We start from the raw sequence: 23,176 nt of genomic DNA, 5'->3' as shown, positions 1-23,176 counted from the left end.
GTAAGAAGACACAAAAAAGAAAGACATGCCATCTTCAGTTTACTTCCTGTATCTGCGTGAAGTAAGTGGCCGCCTTTTTAGGAGACCGAAGCAGGTTGACCCTTATTATTTCCAATGGAAGAGTGAATGTGAACACAGCCTGTAACAATCTTCCAAAGATTTTCATACTAACATCAGACTTGAGTTGCTACTTTTTTTCTCCATCTACACCAAATCTCTTCACCAAAAATAGCAGATTTGGTGAATGTTCCCACCAAGGCATGCTGGGGTTCAAGTTTTAAGTGGCAAAATGGCCGCTGTGTGTATAATGCTCACTGGTCAGTTCAGGACTTAGTAGGACTCGTGATTCTTTGTGCCTCCTGTCTCCCTCTGCTGTGGTATCACCCCTGGGACCCAGTCAAGGAGCAATAACAGTGTTTACATGTACTGGTGAAGGTACCAGCAGGAGAATCTGCTCCTCTAGGCCGGACGGTCACACACGCGGCACACGCATGCGCACACACGCACGCACTCACGCACGCACGCACGCGCACACATGTTCACACAAAGTGACGCACCTTGAACTCAAAGGTCAAAGACCATGTGTGCTCACACTCTTTTCCCTCTCACATGCACACACATGCACACCATAATGTGAGGGGTCACCCTGTGTGTTTACATTCTATCATGTACCATCTAACAGCAGGCCTGGATCAACATTTGGGCTGCACCATACCAGCCACGGAAACCCCCACTAAGCCCACTTGTTTTATTGTCACTGATGGAATCACCATTGATCAGTCTATATGCGTTTTCTCCTTGGCGAGAGACTTGTGGGTCAAAGGAGCATTGGTATCATTTCATTTTGTACATAGACAGATAGATAGATAGATCATGTAGGTGCTTTCAGTTTGTTTCTAGCCATACAACCTTTTAATTTAGTAGTTGTCATACTTACAGTGTGCTTGGTGGGGTGTGCTTGTTGACTGATGGTCTCTTAATTATTTATTTAGGTGTATTATGGGAAATATACTGTAACCGCACAAACAATACTGTGAACAGATTTTTTATTTCAAATAATGGATCAATATTTTCGAACAAAAATAGAGGGGAAAAAACAAACTCTTATAGAAATAATCTGTGAAATCGTTTATCAATAGACAACAGACAAAGGTCCCAGATGTTTGTCAAATACTATTTGTTGATGATACCACAGTGCCATGTAGGCATTAGGCAACATGAGACGATTGATCAAAAACCAATTTATCCTGCAAACGAAAACACTGAGTATAATTCTACACTCTGTCACAGTCAAACGTCCAACAAGGACAACATTGTAACATGAATTGGGGTTTTCAGAGGTTAGTGATACATTTTACTACAATATCCCGTCTGACTGAATGACACTTGTGAATTGAAGGTGGCCTTTCCTTAATGACAACATCAGTAGAAGAGGAAAGAAGCCGGAACACATAAAAAGGGCTGATATATATATTTTTAGTGGTAGCACTTTTTGGTACGTTAACATATTATTACACATTGAGTGGGCATTGTGGTGTTTTTGACAGTAAACCAGTTCCTTTCCTCTGCTAAAATGGTATAAGGAGGACGTAATGCCTGTCATAACAGGTAACAACAGATTATGGCACAGTCATAAAATAAATGGTCATTGACAAAATATTTTGTTCTAAGGCAAGTACAGCTAATTTTACAAAATCCTTCCCCCACTTCCCACCAAAATATCACAGCTATCACCTGTTGTCATGGTGAGGGACTGACAATCACTGGCTGTTGAAACAATCAAGATTCAAGAGGTTGTTTTTGTCTCTCCTTTGACAACTTTATGAGTTATGAAGGGCCACATGAAAGTTGTGAAATTGTTAATGGTAGGTTCTGTCTAGTTTTACAATGCAAGTGCATATATTCCTTTATTTTCTTTTTCTTTTTCTTTTTTTTTTTTTTTTTACAAATTCCCACACCCCCCTGAGACCTAGATACAAGTAAAAGTCAAATTACAGACCTACCAAAACTTAAATTGCCATCACCAACACTGTCACAAAAGAATATTCCAAACAATATGCATTTTTTCAGCTTTGGCACAGTTTGTTGATGGGTGTAAAATTGGTGAGACGGATGTGTCCTTGTATTGATAATGGCATATGTCCATTCTGTACCCTCACCCTTGGACCTGAGCTTTTCACATTAAACCCCAATACACTATCAATGCCTATGGGTCAATGATATTCATATGGACACAATCATGTTTTTTATATATATAAACAGTGCCAATACACACACGCACACACACACGCACGCACACACACACACACACACACACGCACGCGCGCACACACACACAATATACATGTCCTCAAGAGTCCAAGGAAAATTTGGCATTTGTCTTTTTTAATGGCTTGTGGTTTTCTTCCAAATAAAAACTGGTAAATAAACACAAGGCTTTGTTCTGTTGGTAGAACAGTTCTACTGGCAAAGCCCTTGCTCGACAAGCATTATATTAGGATGCTTGGACACAGCCCCTTTAAATGCAGGAACGGTACCAGCAATGGAACAGATGTCCTGTCATTTGCTTTCCTGGTTCAGGGTTTAGACGTGACATCTCCTGTGAGTCCAACAGAGCTGCTGGTGAACTGACCAGCTGTGGCCCGTTCATTCCCGGCAAGTTAATCTCATGTCACACGCCTCAAAGATAGACTGCACCATCATCTTGGGGACCACGGTGGTCCATTATGTCTCTCCTTTGGCCACAATCTCTCCAAGAAGGAGGTGAGTGACTGGCTGGCTCGGCTAACTGGGATGTTGAAGCATGGTAGTTGGCTGGTCAAGTCTAGGTATTTGGTGGAATGGTGGCGGGGCTTCTTCTTCTGGGAGAGTTGAGGTGTCGTATACAGGGGACAGGAAGATGGTGTACTGTAGTGTATATGAGTGGTCAGATGAATGTTCAGCATGAATTGCTCATGGAATTTGGCCAGGTCCTCGACCGTCTCAGGGCCCGTTCTCGTTGTAGTGGAGGGAGATGGGCCGGTCCCGCTGCACAGCAGGCATGTACGGCCAGTTGTAGCTGGACCCTGACAGCAGCATGTCACGAAGCAGCGTCTCGATGGGAGTCTTCCCCACCAGGCGAACGAAAAACAACTGCTCGATGACGGGCGAGGACACGATGCGCAGCGATGGCAGGCGCAGCAGGAGCCGCCCGAAGCGGTTGGGCTGGCTGGGATACTGGTTCCTCACGTACTCCTCCAGCGCACACTGGGACTTCTCCTGGATGCTCTCCACATGAGCTACGTCTGAGAGCCCCATGGCATCTAGAGGGACACGAAGACAGGATAGGATTACATTAAAAATTATGTCTGATAAGCAAGAATGCAATATGTACTACAGTATGTACACATTATCTATTCTTCACCTGTTTTCTCTAGTAAATTCAGTTCACGAATCAAGGTGTAAAGGATAGAGGCACTTTTTTGTAATCTCTGTGAACCCAGTCTACACTGTAAAATCATCATTGATACAGTGTACAGATGGAATTAATGAAGCCAATGGTCCATTTGGTTCCATTAGTACAATTCTGAAGTTACCCAAAGGGTTAATATGATTCCTGACATTCAATTAGCAGGGGACCCCAGAGAATCCCCAGACCCTACGCTGTAAACCAGTGACTTAGTGTTCGTTAGCCTTTCTCGCATGCAATTATTTGCTGTGAGTGACAAAGTATGCGAAGACTACTGCACAATTCCACACATTCGTTGAACTCTGTACTAAAACTGGCATAAAAAGAACTACATATTCAGAATGCTGATGAATGAGTAGACCTTCATAAGCTAGTTAAAAGCATGGCTGTAGATGCAGGGAGGTACAGCATATTAAGCTCGTACTGTAAACACTCTTGTCACATTGAACTACAGCATTCCCTCTCCCCGTGGTTGGAAGGTCACGCTCAGCACTCCCACCGCCTCACACCTCTGGTTCCACCAGCCCTCCGCCTCAGAATGAGTCTCACACGACCAGGAGAGCGTGTTACGTTGTGTGATACTTTTCACACCCTCCGTACACAGGGGCTTTGTGCAGGAGGTCAGATATGTGTGAACTCGGAACTCATGCACATTTTACTGTGCACTGCTACATGTTGTACATCTAGCAGCAGTGCTGCTATGCTCTCTGTCGCTGTCCCCTGTATGAACCCTCATTTGGAAGGCTGACTTGCTCTCCCTAAGTACTTTACTTTAGTTGAGTGTGCTAAGCACCACTGTTTGAAGCCTTTGTCTTTCCTGATGAGCTTCAGTTCCCGGCAACAAAAGATTTAATTTGGCTGATATTGTTTATGGGATGTATAAAGCAGTGGTTCCCAAACCTTTTCATGTCAAGGACCCCCAAATTGACACTCATTAGCGCGCGGACCCCCCATTTGAAAATATATGCCAGGGACCCCCATAAGAGAAGATATGCAGTTTGACATGCATTAGTTTGACATGCATTATTCTACGGACCCCCATTTAATGGTATTTCTATCTCTGGGACTCCCAATTTATATTGTAGAATCAATGCTAATTTAACTCGGAGAGCATACAAATGGAACTAAATGGAGGAGATGCGTGACCATTTCGTTGTCGTTGACTGGTATAGACATTGTAAGTGGGGCCATCCATGTGACTCAACACCCTCGCGTGCCAAAGAAGCAAGTCTGTGGGCGATTGCCCACACCAGACACCAACTCCCTTTGTCTGATACTTGGGCACACACCCAGGGGCAGTGGGGGTTAGTGATCAGGGTGGCCTGGCTGAGATGGACGATCTCTGAGGTGGGTTGATGGGGCTGGGTTTTATGCAGAAACGAGAGGGGGGAGAGGGGGGGTTCTCAAAAGGCAGGGCTGATGATTGGTGTTTGATTTTGTTATCTTGCTATACCAAGTCTTTATGGGGGGCGTCTAATAAGCATTTGTGTAGCTAGCTTGTGTGTGCCCATCTCAATGTCTCTGACTGCTTGTGTTCAGATTTGATTGTGTCTTTGTGTTGATCTGTGCACACCGATTGAATGTATATGACAAAATTCACCTCAAGTCTGGCTTCTTCTTTTATTTTTTATGTAAATCATCTCGTCTCCCTTTTTTCAATGTGTGCAAATGTGTCTGTGTGCGCACACGTGTTTGTGTCATTGGTGTCTGTGTCTGTGTGTGTGAGTGTGAGTGCCCATGGGATGCTCAAGGCTACAGGGGTTATGTAGGTCATGGCAGTGGCTGTGGCGTATTCCCCTTCACACTGAAACCCACCATGCATAATTCAGCTAGCGTGGTCGGTGGGGGCAGGGGTTTTAGGACCCAAACTAGGCCTGGGGTTGGGTTTGGGGAAAACAGTGGGGGCTGTAGAGGGGTCGATGACTGGTTTCAATAATAGATGGGAGCACGAGGGGGAAGAGTTTGATGAAAGAAATGAGATGGGAGCGATATATCTAGAACTACCTGCATGGAACAGTGCACAGCATATAGGTACACACAGAGCGAGGCTTACTAACTGTGACAGGAAGAAGACAGGGTTAGTGTGATTTTAACAAAAAACAACAAGAGACGCACGCAGGGACTGAAAGACGCATCCTTGCTGCTGGCTTTCCTGCACCATCTCTCTGGGTCACAAGGCGTGATTTCCCCAGATCTGAAACCTAATCTGGAACCCAATGGTGGGAATGATGACTATGTAGATTCTTTATTTTTTATGTAATTTTTAATTAATAAAGGGGAGTAGGTATAGTAGTAGGTAGGTATCCCTGGTATAAACATGAAAGAGGTGTTTCATTTTGAAAACCCACTAATAATTGCTCTGAGGGCGGAAGAAATATAGGGTGTCAAGAGTCAAAGATTAATCTTGTTTGAGCCAAATTGGAACCACAGAGCTACCCGCAACTTTTCAATAATGCATGCCATGCTATCAACAACCCATATTATCACCTGGGTATTTTTTTCTTCTTTTTTATGTAAATAGCACGTGGTACAGTAAGACATTAAGGCTAAAAGGATAACACAGAAAGTTCTGGAGACTTGTTTCCATTGTGGTCCTATGTATTAAATGAATCAACATACTATACCAGTAAGACGCGCAAACGAGGGAAGCGAACGCAGCTGAGACCCTGCAGATCATGTCTGTCTGTCTGTCTGTCTGTCTGTCTGTCTGTCTGTCTGTCTGTCTGTCTGTCTGTCTGTCTGTCTGTCCCGCTGTTACTGTATATGTGGACCTGGCCCCTTTTGTGCCCATATATGGAGCTGAGTGATTGCTGATGCAACACACTCCATATTTGGACGTATAGCGGGACAGACACACACACAGACAGACACACACACAGACAGACATGATCTGCTAGGTCTCATAGTAAGTGCTCACTGCGTTCGCAAAAAACTGCACACAATATTACACTATGGGCTATATCTTGCGCCACCCTTTATATAAACCTATTTGATTTTTTTTTGCTAGTTGAACTATTTTAAAATGTTTTTCAAAATAGTAAAAAATGGCAAAGAACATACGTACGTACGTACGTACGTACGTACGTAATATGTAATATGTTCTGCATGAAATTCACATTTGATTTAAACTTTTTGTTTTATTTATTAATATTATTATTTTATTCTTGCGAGAGAGAGATTACAGGCAGACAAACAGTACTATAGTCAGGATTCCATGACTATCGTATTCTAGCTAATCTAAAGTCATGTTGCCAGGCCATAACAGCTTGCTGGCTGGCTGGCTAACATGGCAGACAAACTAATCCAGCGTTAGCTGTGCAACAGCTGTCCAAAGAAAGTCAAGAAATGGCAGCATGTGATTCACTGACAGCGTGGGGCATTTAAATGTATTCAATTGGAATTTATTTACATGTTATAACATGTTAAATATTCAAGAGTTAAATTATAGATGCTTTCAAAAGGAACTACTGTTTGGTGCTGTCTGGGATTAGAAAAAGGAAGGAATTAATTGAATTAATTCACAGATATGTGTACTACAGTATGTTCCCCCCCACCCTGCTTCATGTGCCCCCACCCCCTCCCAAACCAAACCTATATGTACTATGATGGGTAGGCTACGATGCGTACTATGGCCGTACGCATAGTAGATGCAAGGTAGCAACCAACCATGATAACCAACCATGACTGGCAGTGGAACTGTGGTACTATAGCAGTTACATATGGAGGTAATGAGACCATATCGAGTATGGTGGAGTAGGGGGGGAGGGAGGCGGGTCACATCTCGGTCAAACTCAGTGGAGGTGAAAAGGCTATAGTAGACTAAGTACTATTGAAGTGAGCCTGTGTGTAAGTGAGAGGTGAAGTTGAGGTCAAGCCTTCCAGAGGTCAGATAGGGCTGTGTGATGAATTTACATTGACAGTAAATTGTCAAGCAATGTTCAAACTTGAGAGTAATGCAAAAGAGTTTGAGTTCTCTGTAGGTCTTTGAACATACATACTGTAAAACTATCTTGCGTTGTGAGCTTGTAGATGGGCTATTTTCTAAATTCTTGCCTCTATCTTATATTATAAATAAAGATATTAAATATCTTATATAAGTCCTTATAAGATATTTAGAGTCCTTATATAAGTCCTGTAAAGTCCTGTAAAGCACTTTGCACCGCATTTTATGTAATGAAATGTGCTCTATAAATAAAGTTTATTATTATTATTATTAAAAGTAAATATAAAGTTCCTTTGAGAAGTTTCTTTCTTAGATGTACAGACCAACACCTGCACATGTTTGGATATGTACTAGCCTTTGTTCATGCCTATATTTATTTTTCTCAATAATATTTGTATTGCCTTTTTTTGTATAATATACAATACATTCACATACATACAATCACACACACACACACACACACACACACACACACACACACACACACACACACACACACACACACACACACACACACACACACACACACACACACACACAGATATTGCACATAATAGTCTGTATAGTATTCATGTATGTCTTCCAAAGCTGGACAAAATCATTTTGTCTGCCCCTAACTATATACGTACAGTAAGTCTTTCCAGTCCAATACAATTCATAATTTCCTTTTGCCACATCCTCAGTGTTGGAGCGTCTGTGTTTTTCCAGCATAGCGCAACAGATCTCCTTGCTTGAAGAAATCCAAAATCCAAGATTTTTGGTTCGCTGTCTGTAGAAAGTTATTTGGATATATTCCAAGTATACAGAGCTTTGCGTTCTAGATATTTCTGACAGACACGTTATAACTAAATATTTTCATTTTAGGACACTCCCACATACAGTGAAATAGAGTACCTTTCTCTGTTAAACATTTAGTACAAACATCTGGAATACTAGCAGACATATGACGGAGTTTAACAGGAGTTATATACATTCTCATTAACCATTTATATTGAAGTAGTTTAAACCTTGTATTTATTGTCTGTTTTTGTGTTTTTAATCATGCCTGTTTCCACTCTGTCTCATCAATGTCTTCTAGGATGTCTAGTTTCCAAGCATTTAATTTGTCTATTGTTGATATGCCTCCCTTCTCTTCTGAAATCAATGTTTTTTTATCCAAACATGTAAATGTAGCTTTTTAATTATAAGTATTTAAAAATATATATATTTGGGATTTGGTATCTTACGTAAGTTTTTTTTTATTGTTTTAACATCTGAGGAATATAAATATAAGTGTATTGGTAAATCTGGAATGGATTCTTGTTCGATGTTTACCCATATTGGGGGTGAAGTGTTTTTAAAGTAATACGATACACCTGTCAGCTGAGCTGCCATGTAATATACCATCTAAGGTTAGGCATCTGGCAGATATAGCAAATTGAAGCGAAGTCTAGCTTTCCTTCTGTTCCAAACAAATCTGTTAAATAGTTTAGTAAAATATAAAAAAATATATTTGGAAGTGGCAATGGAATAGTTTGAAAATATTATATACATTTTGGCAGAATTGACATTTTTATTATATTTATTCTTCCAATCATGGATATGGGCATATTGGACCAGTGTCTCTGTTGTTTTGTCCACTAGAGGGTTATAATTAGCTGGGACCATTTCCCCAATATCGGGGGTGATCATAACACCCAGGTACTTAAAACCCTCAGTGGTTGTCATGAATGGGGTATTTACTATGGGACTTTGTCTTTCTTCCTTATTAAGGAACATTAATACAGACTTTGAGTTATTAATTTTATATCCAGAAAACCCTTCCGAAGTGTTCGATTAGTCTGCTTAGATTTGGAATACTATTTTCTAGTTTGGTCACAAAGAATATTATGTCATCGGCATATAAAGAAATACGGTGATCTACTGACCTTATTTTAATGCCCAATATTGCGGTATGTGCTCTTACAGTCATAGCTAATGGTTCAATGGCTAACGTGAACAGCAAAGGAGACAAAGGACAGCCTTGTCTTGTCGACCGTTGCAAACAAAAAGGTTTAGATATATTGCTATTAGTTAGTATCTCTGCAGCTCGGTTTGTGTATAGTAGTATAATCCAGATATTTATAAATGTTTTCAAATGAGGGTCTGTGGCCAAATGTTTAAAATGGGGTCCTTGGGAATCATGGTCTCCCTCAGTAGTATAAATACCTCCTCTTATGATTTGTTTTAAAATTATTATTATTTTAAAATTAGGGATGTTTTTTTCACTTCCGATCCCGATACCTCAATTCCTGTGTTAGCCGATACCGATACCGAATACCGATACCAGTGTCGTGATCTCATGTTGTGTTTATAGCTAGCTAGCTATATATCTCGTGTTGTGTTTATAGCAGTCTCCTCACTCAAATGTGCACTTGCAGTTTGGGCAAGTCCAAAGTAAACTCCACATGTCCCAACATTTTATTTACCTGCCATAGTGTCAACCCCTTACCCCATTGTCGGATCTGTGGTTAAATTGGCATATTTGCCGATACCGATATGAACCGATATGACAAATAAGGGCCGATCCGATACTTTTCCCAATACCGATACAGTATCGGGACATCTCTATTTAAAATAGCTATTAATGAATATGACTATAAATGGTAAATGGTCCATTTATATAGCACCTTTATCGAAGGCGCTTTACATATATTGTATATATGTATATATGTATGTATTACATTCACCCATTCATACACTGATGGCGGTGGAAACCATGAAAGGCACCAACCAGCACATCAGGAGCAGGTTGTCTTGCTCAAGGACACTTCGACACTAACTCTGGGGGAGCCCGGGTTCGAACTGGCACCACAAACTAGTGTTTGTTCAGTAACATGGGTGGTCCCTATCTCTCCAGGTCTTAAATTAATAGAAAATATATTTTCAGGTCGGGATACCAATTTTATCCAATCAGAAGAGCGAACTCATAAAGGATACAGAATAAACAAGTGAAATTGGTAGCTAGTGATGAAACAAAACCACAAAATGTGCAGAAAACAATCAAACTGGAACACCATAAAATGTAAGGTGATAAATGGATTCTCTCTCCCTGAAATTGATGACCCACCGGAAAATGTATTTTCTTCTTACTAAAGAGCTGCAGAGACGTTGAACAAACACTCAATAGAAATGATTATACTATAGGAATATAGAGCTTTAACGTTTTTAACCTAAAACCTTTTGTGTTTGTTGTTCTCCACATAGTGAATATGTATGGCAGCTCACCAGAGGTGAAGAGGACGATGGACTTGAGGCAGGAGTACTCGGCAGTGTCCACCTGTAGGGCCTTGAGCTTCTCCACCTGCTCCTGGAACACGCGGATGTGATCCATGAAGGCCACCACGCGCTCCGCCGACATGGGCGAGGCATGCAGGCCAGCCGCCGCCAGCAGGGGTGCCACGTGGAGGGGCATGGAGCACTGGGCAGCATTCAGGACGAAGAGCTCACTCCAGGACATGCGCAACAACGCCACCTAGGGTACAGGTCAGGAGTTATGGGCACAATTGTTAAATGATTTGTATTTCTAAATGCAGAGAAAACTATGGTGTAATAGAAATTGACGAGTTGTAACACTGACCGTAGCACACATTAGTCTTGTACTTTTGCCAAACTGTTGCCATTAAGGCCTTTAATTGTCTGTGATGTGGCAGTACCTTAACCCATTTTGACCTGAGATCAGATTCTAAAAATGTCCTGACAGTTTTCTGAAAAAGCTATGTTTCTTAAGGTCCTACAGGTGGACACCACCGAGTATTGCTTGTTCAGCGTGGGATCTCTGTCGGTTCACTGCTCTACGTGTAAAGTGTCTTGAGACAACTTGTTGTGATTTGACACTTTAATATAATTGACCTGAATTGAATTGAAATTGAATATAACATAATACAGATGACTGTGCATAAGGATATTGATGAAGACTGTGTGCCATCACATTGATGCCACCAACTCACCTGGTCCATAAGCTGCAGGTCAGGGAAGAATGGGATGTTCTTGGCCCACTCCACGGCACTGAAAAGCAGCCTGGCTGCAAGCTCACAGATGTTCTCAATGCCCATCAGGTTATTTCCCTGCATGCACTGTGCTCCATAGCGGGATGTTGGATAGGGTTCAGCACGCAGCAACAGAGAAATGAAGCCAGATAGGTAGGGCTGGCCATTGTAAGGGTCACTGCCATTGGTCAAGTACTGTCCTGGGCTGGTCTGGGAGTTGGACATACGTCCTCGCTGGACAGCTGCCAGAAAAGAGTACAGAGATATAGACATCGGTTAGAATTTGAGAGCCTGATACAGTAGTAGGGCATCAGTTGTATCTTAATAGAAGATATCCCTTTGAGGTAATAATAATTATTAACATATTCATTATTTCTTTCTTTCTATGAATCTTTCTTTCATCCTTTCAATCCCGCCCTCTGCTTTATTTCAGCCCAGCTATACACATGTACCACAGTAAAAATCAGGACCTGAAAGCTTCTCTGTCAACACACTGTCATTATGGGGTCCTGCACTAACTGCCTTGATTTAGTAGGGCTGCTATCACACCATGCCGTAAACCACAATCTGCTCTACAGCCACAGGGGCTCTGCACTGTCTCACAGGAAACATATAGGAGGGCGAACTGCAGCTAAAAGCCCTGTCATTTACTGGAGAGGAGAGGAGAGGATAGACTTAAAGCCAATGACGGTGAGAAAAGAATAGGGAAATGTTTCTGGCTAAGTGTGTCGGCAGACTCTACACAGTGTCTCATCCTGGTCAGACCAACGCCTTACTCTATATTGCTACTATGCATCAATGAGTAATGACAAGCAGCAGACGGTAAAGACATCGCACTTCTTCACACCTTCACACAGACACTCCCATCCTCCCGCTTGCACTGGCAAATGGCTCAGCCTAAGGCAAGGAGGGCGCACAGAGGCCATGCTCTCACTAACTTTTGCGCACGCACGCGCACACACACACACACACACACACACATCCCAACCCCCCTCGCCAAGCAATGACGATGCGGTGAGTGCTTAAAGGCCCATTTGGAAAACACCTGTTCAGCCATCCCTGCTGTCTAACTAATAACTCCATCTACTGTTACAGAGAGATGGAATAAAGAGAGAAAGAGAGAGAGAGAGAGAGGGGGGGGGGGGGAGCGGGGGCAAGCGAGAAATGGGAGAGGCATTGCAAGAAACTAAAGAGCTACAAAAGGTGTGATAAAGTAGAGAAAGAGAGCGAGAGGTGATAAGTACTGAGGCCAAAGGGGGTGTGGTGCTCACAACGCATCATGATACGAATTAAATTGTGATATTATTAAACATAATATGAAAAATAGAATCAGGCAGTCTTCATTTCCCAAAAGGAAATGCTTGTATTTTATTCAGTGGGACCACTATTGCCACTGGCGATAACAATGGGAGAGGGCAGATATCAAAAGCAGTTGCATGGATTTCACCCAATCCCCCACCAGCAAATCGAACCCTAGTGGTTGAATACAACATGGAGGTGAGGTTTGCTACAGAGGGAGAAATGGTTTATGAAGAGACAGGTGGAGGCAGAGAACCAGATCTGGGAGAGAGAGAGAGAGGGGAGGGGGAACAACAGTTTGGAAAATGCTTTTCAACCCTGTGTCACCTGTCATCTCAAACACAGCAGCTGTGTCAGTCCAATGCACGATAGTGCGCCTGCCCAAAAAAAGACAAGAGGTCAAATCACTCGCGAATGCCATAAAGATGCCGTTAATTCTTCCCCGTCACCCACATAGAAAAAACTAAAAAACATTGGACAAAAGATTTCGACCTAAAAAAAATACTACGTTTTGCTGCATGTGAGCTCATTTCAACCCACATTCCCAGAAAAAGAATGCAGTCTCCTTTGGCAAACAACGGCGTCTGAGCTATGAAGAGGTGTTGCTTGTCACAAAAACAACATTGCACAATGGGACATTCCTTGTCACTCACACTCACAACAGCACAGCTCTCATCTCACTCTGTACATAAAAGATGTGGACTTTTGACACACAGAACCTTTCATTAGCAGAATTCCACAATTTCCAGAAAACCACAACTGAAGTGTAATTTATATAATGAATTGCATTTTTATATGGTTCGTACTTGGTCTTGCATTAATTAATGGTTAATCCTCCAGAACATAAATACAATCGATCCACTTGACCTCTCAAAAGCCTCATTGTGGGGGTCACTCGCTAGTGGCAAACGACATCTGACAGGAGACACGCTGCTCTTTCTATTTCCTGGCCTACAAGACAGGGGTGCGGACACTACGGTTTGTTTGATTTATCAAAAATTGTATTAACAGTTGTATAAGCACAGTTTGAGGAAAGCACAGTTCAATACGGTATACTAAGAAGATTGAGATACCCAGAAAGGCACTGAGGCTTGTTAGAGCAGTGAAGAGAAAACAAGCTTGAACAGTGAGGCAAATCGAGGTTGGATGTTCTGGGATAAGCAAAAAAGAGGGGTTGGCTAAACTTGCATGTCTATTCTGCACATCACTGTGGTAAGCATTGGAAAACATTCTTGTTTCGATTTGCACCAATAATACCACAACATAAAACTCCTGTCCACTGTAATGGCAGCACGGAAACATGGAGTTGGAAAGTGGCATAGAAACCTAGGCACCACGGGGTATTTCAGCAACACCATTTCATAATGCCACTACAGCACATGGCAGCGAGTGCACACTCTGTGCTCAGCTGCCCTGGATTACCCTCTGGGTCAGACTGCACGAGGAATTACAGAGGAGGTGCGCCAGCTAAATACAATTAAGGCCCATGAATGTTGGGACTAAAAGGTCATGGTGTCTGCCGGAACGCCGTAGACACATAATAGATTTGGCTCAGTCTACTACTCTACACTTCCACTAATAAAAAACAAATTACTCTGCATGACCATGCGCGTGCATGTGTGAGTATTTATATATTTATGCATGTGGTGTGTGTACAGTGTGTGCCAGGCGTGTGTCTCAGTCCATACAATGCACGCAACTGGCCTAACAACATATGCCATTTTCTTAAAGGAAACTACCGGTATATGTTTCCTTGGCTAGAATTGTACACTGAAGCACAGAGGAATTCCTGTACCCCTTGTAGTCACACTCTACCTGTTGAGTAGCCCCATATGGTACCTCAATCCCTACGCTCTTACTGTAGCTCCGAGATGAGGTTCCACCGTCTTAGCCTTCCACTGCGTTTCAGAATCGGCGCATGGTTTCCACTAGGAACATTTCTTACCCTTTTCTGCACATCGTATACAAAAAGTAAAGGTCGGATAAAGAGCTACACTATTTTTACTTTATTAATGGTCAACTTACGGGTTGAAACGAGCGTTTAAATCACTTATTTAGCCATGTTTGAAGTCAACTGACTTCAGTTCACTCGACATTCGACCAGGGGAGGCGCTAATGTTGCCTCTCCGGCTGCAAAACATGGCTAAATAAGTGATTTAAACACTTGTTTCAACCCGTAAGTTGGATTTTCTTTTCCGTTAATGAAGTAAAAATTGTTTAGCTCTTTATCCGACATTTACTTGTTGGATACGATGTGCAGAAAAGGGTAAGAAATGTGTCCTAGTGGAAACCACCGGTTCTGAAACACGGTGGAAAGCAAGGACGGTGGGACCTGATCTCGGAGCTACAATATGAGCGTAGGGACTGAGGTGCTACATGGGGCTACCTGTGCATGCGTGCGCAATGCGCACAGCGTGTGTGTGATGTGACACTCAGGTGTCATTGCTGTGGCTCTCACAGTGACCCATTTAGCTTGGCCCTGAACTCTGACCTACAGGTCACTTCTTCATGACACACCAAGTCCTGTGGCAAAGAAAATAACTGAGAATGACTTAGACTGTCAGACAGGAGCTAAGAGATGGAATAATATGCAAGGCGAGAGAGAGAGAGAGAGAGAGAGAGAGAGAGAGAGAGAGAGAGAGAGAGTGGACAGACAAAACATCCACAGAAAAAGTAAGAGCTCAGTCTTTGACTCTCATTTCACTTTGATATCACTCAATCTAGGAGGTAGATTTCCTTAAAAATAGTAAAACAAAATAGGAACTAAGTAAACTCAAGTATGTAAAATTGAATCTAATCAAAAGTTGGATGGAGTTGAGTGTGTTGAATTGACCCTAACCCTGGTGTGTGTATTGACCATGTAAGGCTCAAAGTGTACTGAGTGTGAATGACACAATGGAATGAGAGCGCAGAGCGGGAGCAGTAACAAAAGGCAGATAGTGACAGTCAGAAGACAGAAGTATAATATGGAGCCCTTTACAAGACAATACAGTTCCTCAACTAATTTGTATCCTGTACCCAAACATTTAAAAACAAATATCTATTATTTCTATTTCTCTTATTTCCTTATGAAGCACTTGAAAACGGCAAAATATGTTTTATTTGGGTGTAGCCTATGTATTGCTCTATCCTCCTTGCTTCTACAATCGTCTTAGAATGTTAGCGCACCAGAGTTTTTGTTTGCTTTACTGTAGCACGTATTTTAAATAACTAATGCTATAAACAAACCCTGTATTATCTTTAACTATAATGGAGAAAACAAGCATGGGGGGGGGGGGGGTGTATTTCCGACCAACTCAATATATCTTCAAAGTGTTATTTCAAGTAACATGGGTGACAAACAAAAACAGGTTGGGCTACTTAAGTCACAAACATCAGCATCAGTCAATCAGGCATGTCTGTTAAAGTGATTGATGGAATGCACCTGGACTACAAAGTTACATTTAGATTTTTAACAAATAACCAACCCTGGCGTCCATATTTCGGGCATGCTATTATAGGTGACAATTATCCAAAACACATACACACACACACACACGCTCGCGCGCCTATATATGTATGCTTAATAATTTACACCATGTTGCACTGTGAAAATAGCTGATCTGCAAGCTCACAGATCGGTTGTTAGATCTGCTATTTTTGCCACCCAACACATACTGTAGTCTTATGCTGAAGTATAGACCAGACTTAAGTGGTTAATTAGCGCCATTTATCAAAGCAAGACAATATAGTTGTGAACTCCTAGGATGTCCAATACACAATTATTACAGATACAGCAGGTGGGAAAAGAATGAGAGCAAGTAAGCAACAGGTGAGGTCCACATATAAGCACTTCCAGGTTTTCACCTCACCTGCACTTACTTGACCCTTTCTCATGAAAGATGTTTACTGTATAGCGTACTTACACTCATCTTGTTGTACAAATCAATACAAATTTAAAAAAAATATATATATATATAAATCTTTATATATGTATTAAATATTAGCCTTTATAATCCAGAGAAACATAGAAAATGAAGGGTCAGTAACAGCAATGTGCTATAATGTGAAGTGAGGCCTCCGGCAATAACAGTCCAAAAACATGGTTTCAAGAGGGGAAGTACTTTAGTATAACAGCATAACCACTGCTACTGTGATAGGTAAAGGCTTTTTGAAGCCTGGGGGGTTAAACTACAACATTGCCATGTTAAATTGCCTGCTGTTACAAGCCCAGTGTCGGGGTATGGATTAGTCAATACATGGTTAGCCTTTAGCGCTTCAGTGGGGTATTTGCACAATTCAGAGCCCAAGGTTGTCTCTCACATATGGACTTTGACTTGAACCTGTGTGTTAATGTTTTAGTTTCCATTGACCTATATGCAACACCTCTGTTGGGTTTTTGTTGCATGAACTAGGGTCCCGAGCAGCGGCAGAAATCTCACTTTGTGCGGGATCGAGTGCCTATTGCAGATTTTTTTTAATGAGATTGCATGCATATTAATGTGTGGGTGCATGTGTGCATGTACCTTCCCTAGCTTCGAGCTCACAAATGTAGTTCAAGAAAAACACTACTGACATGACATTACATAATTCATCTGTGCACACCAGCATTACAAGTACACTGAAATACATAAATAGTGTATTTCTTATCACTTTAGTTATTATAAGGCACTTCCAAAATGAGAAGGGAAAGTCTAAAAGTCTGTACATTTATTTTTCAACCAAGCACTTGCCTTGTTTTTTTGTGGTGACAACAATTTTGTAAGAATATGTCAGTATTTTCAACTGGCTGACACCTCATTTAGAGTACATAAATGTAACATCCATGTGTCAAGCATGGCTCAAACACTGACAACACTGGAGTTCAACTACGTGTGTACTAGAACAATAATAGTGCCATGCTCTATACATTTTGTATAGAGCATGGATATATACATTTTGTATATAGAGCATGGCACTCTCCAATATTAAAGCTTTAACCACTTGAACCCCTGCAGCATCCCTAAATATAGCCGATCTACAAGCTCACAAAAAAGCTGACGGAAAAAAGCAATCCAAGTACAGTTAACTCAGATCTGTTTTACTAAGAATAGAGGGTTTAAGTGGTTAAATATTTGCACCCAAGTACTGTATGGTGTTTGGGATCAAGTCATCCATTATAAAGCATCTTTTTACAATCATATGCTCACAGTGGGAAATCACCCTTTTAAATTATGCTAAACTATATATTATTTTATCAATATACTGTAGTTATGCTGGCGTGGACGTTCCATTACTGTGCCATTTCCTCTGGGCTCATTAAAGAGACATGTTGAGATGACAACCAGAGACTCAGGGCTCAGTTCATATCCAGAAATGATGTAGCCTACATACATTTTATGTGTCAAAAACAGTCAACATTTATCAGAAAATGCCTTAGACAGACTTCAACTTGCAAAGCGGTGCCATGCCACAATATCTTGGTAATTCTCTGTGCAAAGAAAATCTAAATGATGATAAATTTCATAAACAGAATTTGATATGGATAAAATAGAACAATTGTTTACGAAATGACAATGACAATTTTCAAATCAGAAGAGTCTCACTCCCATGAGTGAAAAATATTTGAAATATTATTTTGATATTAATTTCACCAAAGAAGTTGGTTATTTTGGAAATACACAAATACTAATGAAAATGTTATGCAGATTTGGCTATAATTCATATTATACATGCCACCATTGGTTCCTTTTAAAGCGACTCCACTGCACAATGCGAACGGAAACATGACTTATGTATGACCTCTGGGGATGATATGGAGTGTTACTGTACATGTGCATTCACAATTCCAATGCTTTTCAGTTCACAGCAAACGTGTGTGTGTGTGTGTGTGTGTGTGTGTGTGTGTGTGTGTGCACGCATGTGCATGCAGTGCTGGGTGTGGGCAATAGGCTACTACTGGTATTCACATTTTCCCATGTATGTATGTCATAAATGTTCTTTCCTATCCTGCCAATCATTTTGGTCTATGTGGGTTTTATTAGAAAAAAAACACTTTTTTCCATAGCAAAAATGGAAATACATCCATATCAGATGAATACCTTGGGAATCAATTCATTCATAGTCAAATATTATGATATATACAGACTGTCTGCTGAAAGACATTTGGGGTAGCCTTTTGGCGTCCCTTTGACCTCAAATGCACTGACACGTGAGAACTTGGCACATGTGCCAAAATGCTTTTAACATAGTCTATATTTAAGTGTTTTGCAACAACTTGAGGTAGCCTATAGACCTAGACACACTATAGGCCATTCAACATAAATGTGCAGGATACCATGACTGAACTCATTATTTTCAACGTCGCTTATCCATCAGTATGGGCATATCTGGTGTGCAATTAGGAGCAAAAAGCACAGGCCTTGTTTTTGTGGATGAAAGGTCAACAGACTGCGGTGCGTCAGGCGATTTCCTCGGGTTCACTCCGTCAGAAAGGGGCATGACCGAGTCAATTCAGCCTGCGGGTGCTTTGCAAGTGCGAAGATTATGTGTACAGTGTATACACTACATACACGCACACACACACACACACACACACACACACACACACACACAAACACGACTACTACACTACACTATTGGTGCAATGGTGCCTTAACAACGTGATAACTTTAAAGATCATATGGGTAATTGGGACAGATATTTCCACCCAACTCCATTGTATTTTGATCATAAGATTTGGAGTTTGAGAAATACAATGGCATCATATTATAACATTGGTCATCATTAAGAACTGGAATAGCCTATATATTTGTAAATAAATAAGTAGGCCTACATGAACAGGAGCAAATACAATATGACACACATGACATGTACTAATCTTACATCTGTTGGTTTTGAAAACATGTATCACTTGAGAGAGAAATGCAGTGTCAATGTCATATTATATATATATATATATGTGTGTGTGTGTGTGTGTGTGTGTGTGTGTGTGTGTGTGTGTGTGTGTGTGTGTGTGTGTGTGTGTGTGTGTGTGTGTGTGTGTGTGTTTAACAAGTTTCCAATTAGTAATACTAATTATTGTATCATCTAATATTTGCAATAGGCCTATGGCTAATTTTATATAATGTATAACTTATTCATAAACAAAATTGCCAAAACATTGGCCCAAAATCATTCTCACCCTCCATAAGTAAATTGTATATAGTCTAATTAGACTTTTATAAAACATCCATGATCCCATCTTTGATCTATATATAGGCTCTAATATTATTTATTTATTAGTATTATGGTACCTGGTAAATTAATGGTACCGTAAATATAGACAGCTATGCCTTGGGTATAGACGTAGCCTAATTTCGCACGTTATAATTAATTACTATCACAATATTGCTCTCTCACTGAGCGGATTGCAATGAGGTTCGCTGACTGATTAGAAGCGAAGCGCTCTCCTTATAGGAGGAACACGTTGCCACTGTTCCTAATTCGCACTAATTGACCCGTTGTTAATCATACACAATACAACAAATGTAGCGGGATCCTCTTATAACGGCTGTGGGTGTTGGGGAGCAAACACCATAATTAATATGAGCACAAAGACAAACCTTTTTTTTTCCAGTGTATAACAAACAAACAAACGCGCGGGCACGCGCACGCACACACGCACACACACACACACACACACACACACACACACAGCTTCATATTGCTTCAACATTACGCACAACTTTGCGCACATAAATCTGGTAGGCTATATTGTAAATCAAAGCACAGCTTCGGTCAAAACATATAGGCTATGCATCATCAACCACCGACAGAAGCTTGCCTCACCTTCTCTCCTCATGCCTACTTTTAGGCACTTTTTGAGTCGGCAGTACTGGCACTGGTTCCGATGGTGCTGGTCGATGGGGCAGTCACGATTCCCTCTGCAGGTGTAACTAAGGTTCCGCCTCACCGAGCGCTTGAAGAAGCTTTTGCATCCCTCGCAGGTGAATTGACCGTAATGCTTGCCACTGGATTTGTCCCCACACACCATGCAGTCCACGTTGGGGATCTTGTCCCCGGAAAGTGCATCGTTCCCCGGGGTAGAACCGTTGGGCGTCCCCGGTGCCCCGCCAGGTTCCTGGCCGCAAATCTGGAGCTGGGACCCCGGATCTGCGGAAATGTTCTCTTGCCACTGGTTTACTACCATTGCCATACTATCCCAAACACTTTGATTCACCCACCAAGAGACTCCGTTGCGCGGGGAGGGGATAGAAATCCGTTCTGACGTTTAGGGAAAACAAGGCAGGGCGAACAGGCGCTTCCCACTTCCTTCTGAGATTAATGTGGGACTAAAATGTGTTCAATCTAGTATTTTCTATATTAATGGTATATATTTTTAAATAAAAGTTTACAAAAACGTCAAGGTATTAACATGATCATTAGCCTATGTAAGAACGTAACATAGCCTACAATTCCCAGTTCTACTCACTGCACAGAAATCCATAAACACGTTCTCTTCAAAGTTTGACCCTCTTGAGCGTAATAGCGTATCAATACATTAGGCTTAAATGTTAAAAGTGCTCAAATAAAAAACTTGTTCATTTTACCCCAGAACTTGCGAAAAAATATATTAAAAAAAACAGCTTCTTTGAGTCGCTGCAGCTAGCCTAATTTTTTTCTCTCTCAGACTCAGTGAATTGGAATTGAATAATTGTTGTCTCGTCACGATTGAAGGTAAATATATCTTCCAAGACGATGTTTCCTTCCGATCAATCACACCAAATCAATACCAGCCATACATCGGCCAATTTGCAGGGTTACAAACTCACATAAATCGTAATGAGCAATCACGAAAAGTTGTCCTTGGAGTTCTCGTGCGCCGCGTTTGATAAACTCGTCCTTGCAGCCTATACCGCAAAAAGGTGTGCGTTCTGATTGAAGAAGAAGTGAGTTTATTTACGCGCAAAAAGGCTTTTGACAGTCAAGTGTACTTCTCCCTTCGGCGGTCGGTCGCATCTCTGAGAATCATACTTAAAATTTGGTGAAAGTGACACTAAACATCCCGGCCAGAATGGGAGCGCCCTGTAGCCGCGCTCCATGTAGGGCCACAATCTCCAAATAAGGGCATGCCGCCTCCTCCCATCGAGAGAAGCAAGTTATGAATGGCCACTCACAATTGGTAAGGGAATAATAGAAAAGTAAGGGGCTATTTAATTGGACCGCGGTCGATTGGGTTGCCTTTGATTGACAAAGGAGTTGACAGAGTGCAATATGGGTATACTGTCTGTTATGTGTAGCCTATAGCCTATAGTTTCTCAATATCGTGAATCGTGATGAGATCCGAACACATTGAGCACAATGAAAAATAATGAAATAATGACAAAATAAAGATCTATGCCTGTTAGAAGTGCATGGTAATAGGATACAACTGAAATTACTGAATATCTATCTAAATAAAGTCCCTTGTTAAAAGTGTATAGTAGCCTTAATATCTGCATTTTATGATGCTTTAAAATCACCATTCATCACGATACATTGCAGATGGATGCTGCCCGACTCCTTATTGTGATATTACAAACATAAATTAGCATGTAGGCTATATCATTATATAATCTGATTCTGGAATCTGGATTGACTTTAATGATACTGAGCTCTAAATTTAAATGCACGTGCCAAAAAGAGAGAGACAGGGAGAGAGAGAGAGAGAGAGAGAGAGAGAGAGAGAGAGAGAGAACATTTCTCTCACCTCGATCCGCTGTGCCAACAAAAAGGTGGCAAACGCCTTGCCAACACTTACAAACGCCTAAATGTTTTACCAGTTGAGAAAGTGTTGATTCTGTCGGTTTGTTGTGTGTATTGCTTTGCCAGCTGGATCTCAAAGCACAAAAGGTCATTGCGTAATTAACAGTGACTATAGTGTTGTTCTCTAATGAGGTTTTCAGCCGAAAACAGTAGGAACCTGATTATTTCCCCAGATAGGTCTTGATTTGGCAAGTGAAGGTAATTCCCCAATAATAATATGGGGTGTGTATCCCATGTTGTATTTAGCCGCATCAATCTTCATTTGCATGAACACAGCACTTTCACCAGTTTGCGCAAATGCGCACTCGTGATCAAGATAAGTTCTGTATGTCACATAAGGCTTTGTTTGTGTGTGTGTGTGTATGTAGTCTATGATGTGTATGCATTTTGTGTTCTCTCATATTGTCAAAATATTGTTTAAAAAAATGAAATAGATCAAAGGCTATTCAATTGACCTATAAGGCTGTCGATTATTAGAGCTAGAATTAACCTAGGTAGATTATTAGTGTGGGCAACCAGACTAGTAATTGCAACACTTTATAATTATTCCACTGGAGGAGTCTTTTGTTTGTCGCACTACTCCTCCCACAGTTTTGACTGTGCACTTGAGCCATATGTCAAATTGATCGGGAATCGTATGCTTTTATTTTGTTACGAGAAATGTTGTATAGTTTAATTGATATTAATGTATTAGTGAATTAAATTTCCCCATTGACTTAAATGGGAAAATGCGAA

General features: G+C 41.2%; 1 protein-coding gene across 1 annotated transcript; it reads right to left on the bottom strand.

The window, feature by feature from the left end:
- Window positions 1-1,029: 1,029 nt before the first annotated feature.
- On the bottom strand, window positions 1,030-21,637 carry nr2f5 (nuclear receptor subfamily 2, group F, member 5). Its single transcript, XM_080769168.1, has 4 exons — window positions 20,486-21,637; window positions 11,360-11,640; window positions 10,638-10,884; window positions 1,030-3,302 (listed from the first exon to the last, which is right to left on the bottom strand). The coding sequence occupies exons 1-4, from the start codon at window positions 20,850-20,852 to the stop codon at window positions 2,983-2,985; spliced, it is 1,215 nt and encodes a 404-aa protein (XP_080625294.1). The 5' UTR covers window positions 20,853-21,637; the 3' UTR covers window positions 1,030-2,982.
- Window positions 21,638-23,176: the final 1,539 nt, after the last annotated feature.

Source organism: Protomyctophum bolini (assembly GCF_963924005.1).
Source record: "Protomyctophum bolini genome assembly, chromosome: 7".
Lineage (NCBI taxonomy): Eukaryota > Metazoa > Chordata > Actinopteri > Myctophiformes > Myctophidae > Protomyctophum > Protomyctophum bolini.
The sequence above is the reverse complement of the archived record's forward strand: the minus strand, read 5'-3'. Positions and strand labels throughout refer to the sequence as shown.

Bases quoted from the DNA above. Each gene is read 5' to 3' on its own strand.
- nr2f5 (XM_080769168.1), bottom strand. From the start codon at position 20,852: ATGGCAATGGTAGTAAACCAGTGGCAAGAGAACATTTCCGCAGATCCG. The intron at 10,885-11,359 runs GTGAGTTGGTGG...CCTGTACCCTAG, and splicing joins ACCTGCAGCTTATGGACCAG to GTGGCGTTGTTGCGCATGTC. The intron at 3,303-10,637 runs GTGAGCTGCCAT...GTGTCCCTCTAG, and splicing joins CATCGTCCTCTTCACCTCTG to ATGCCATGGGGCTCTCAGAC.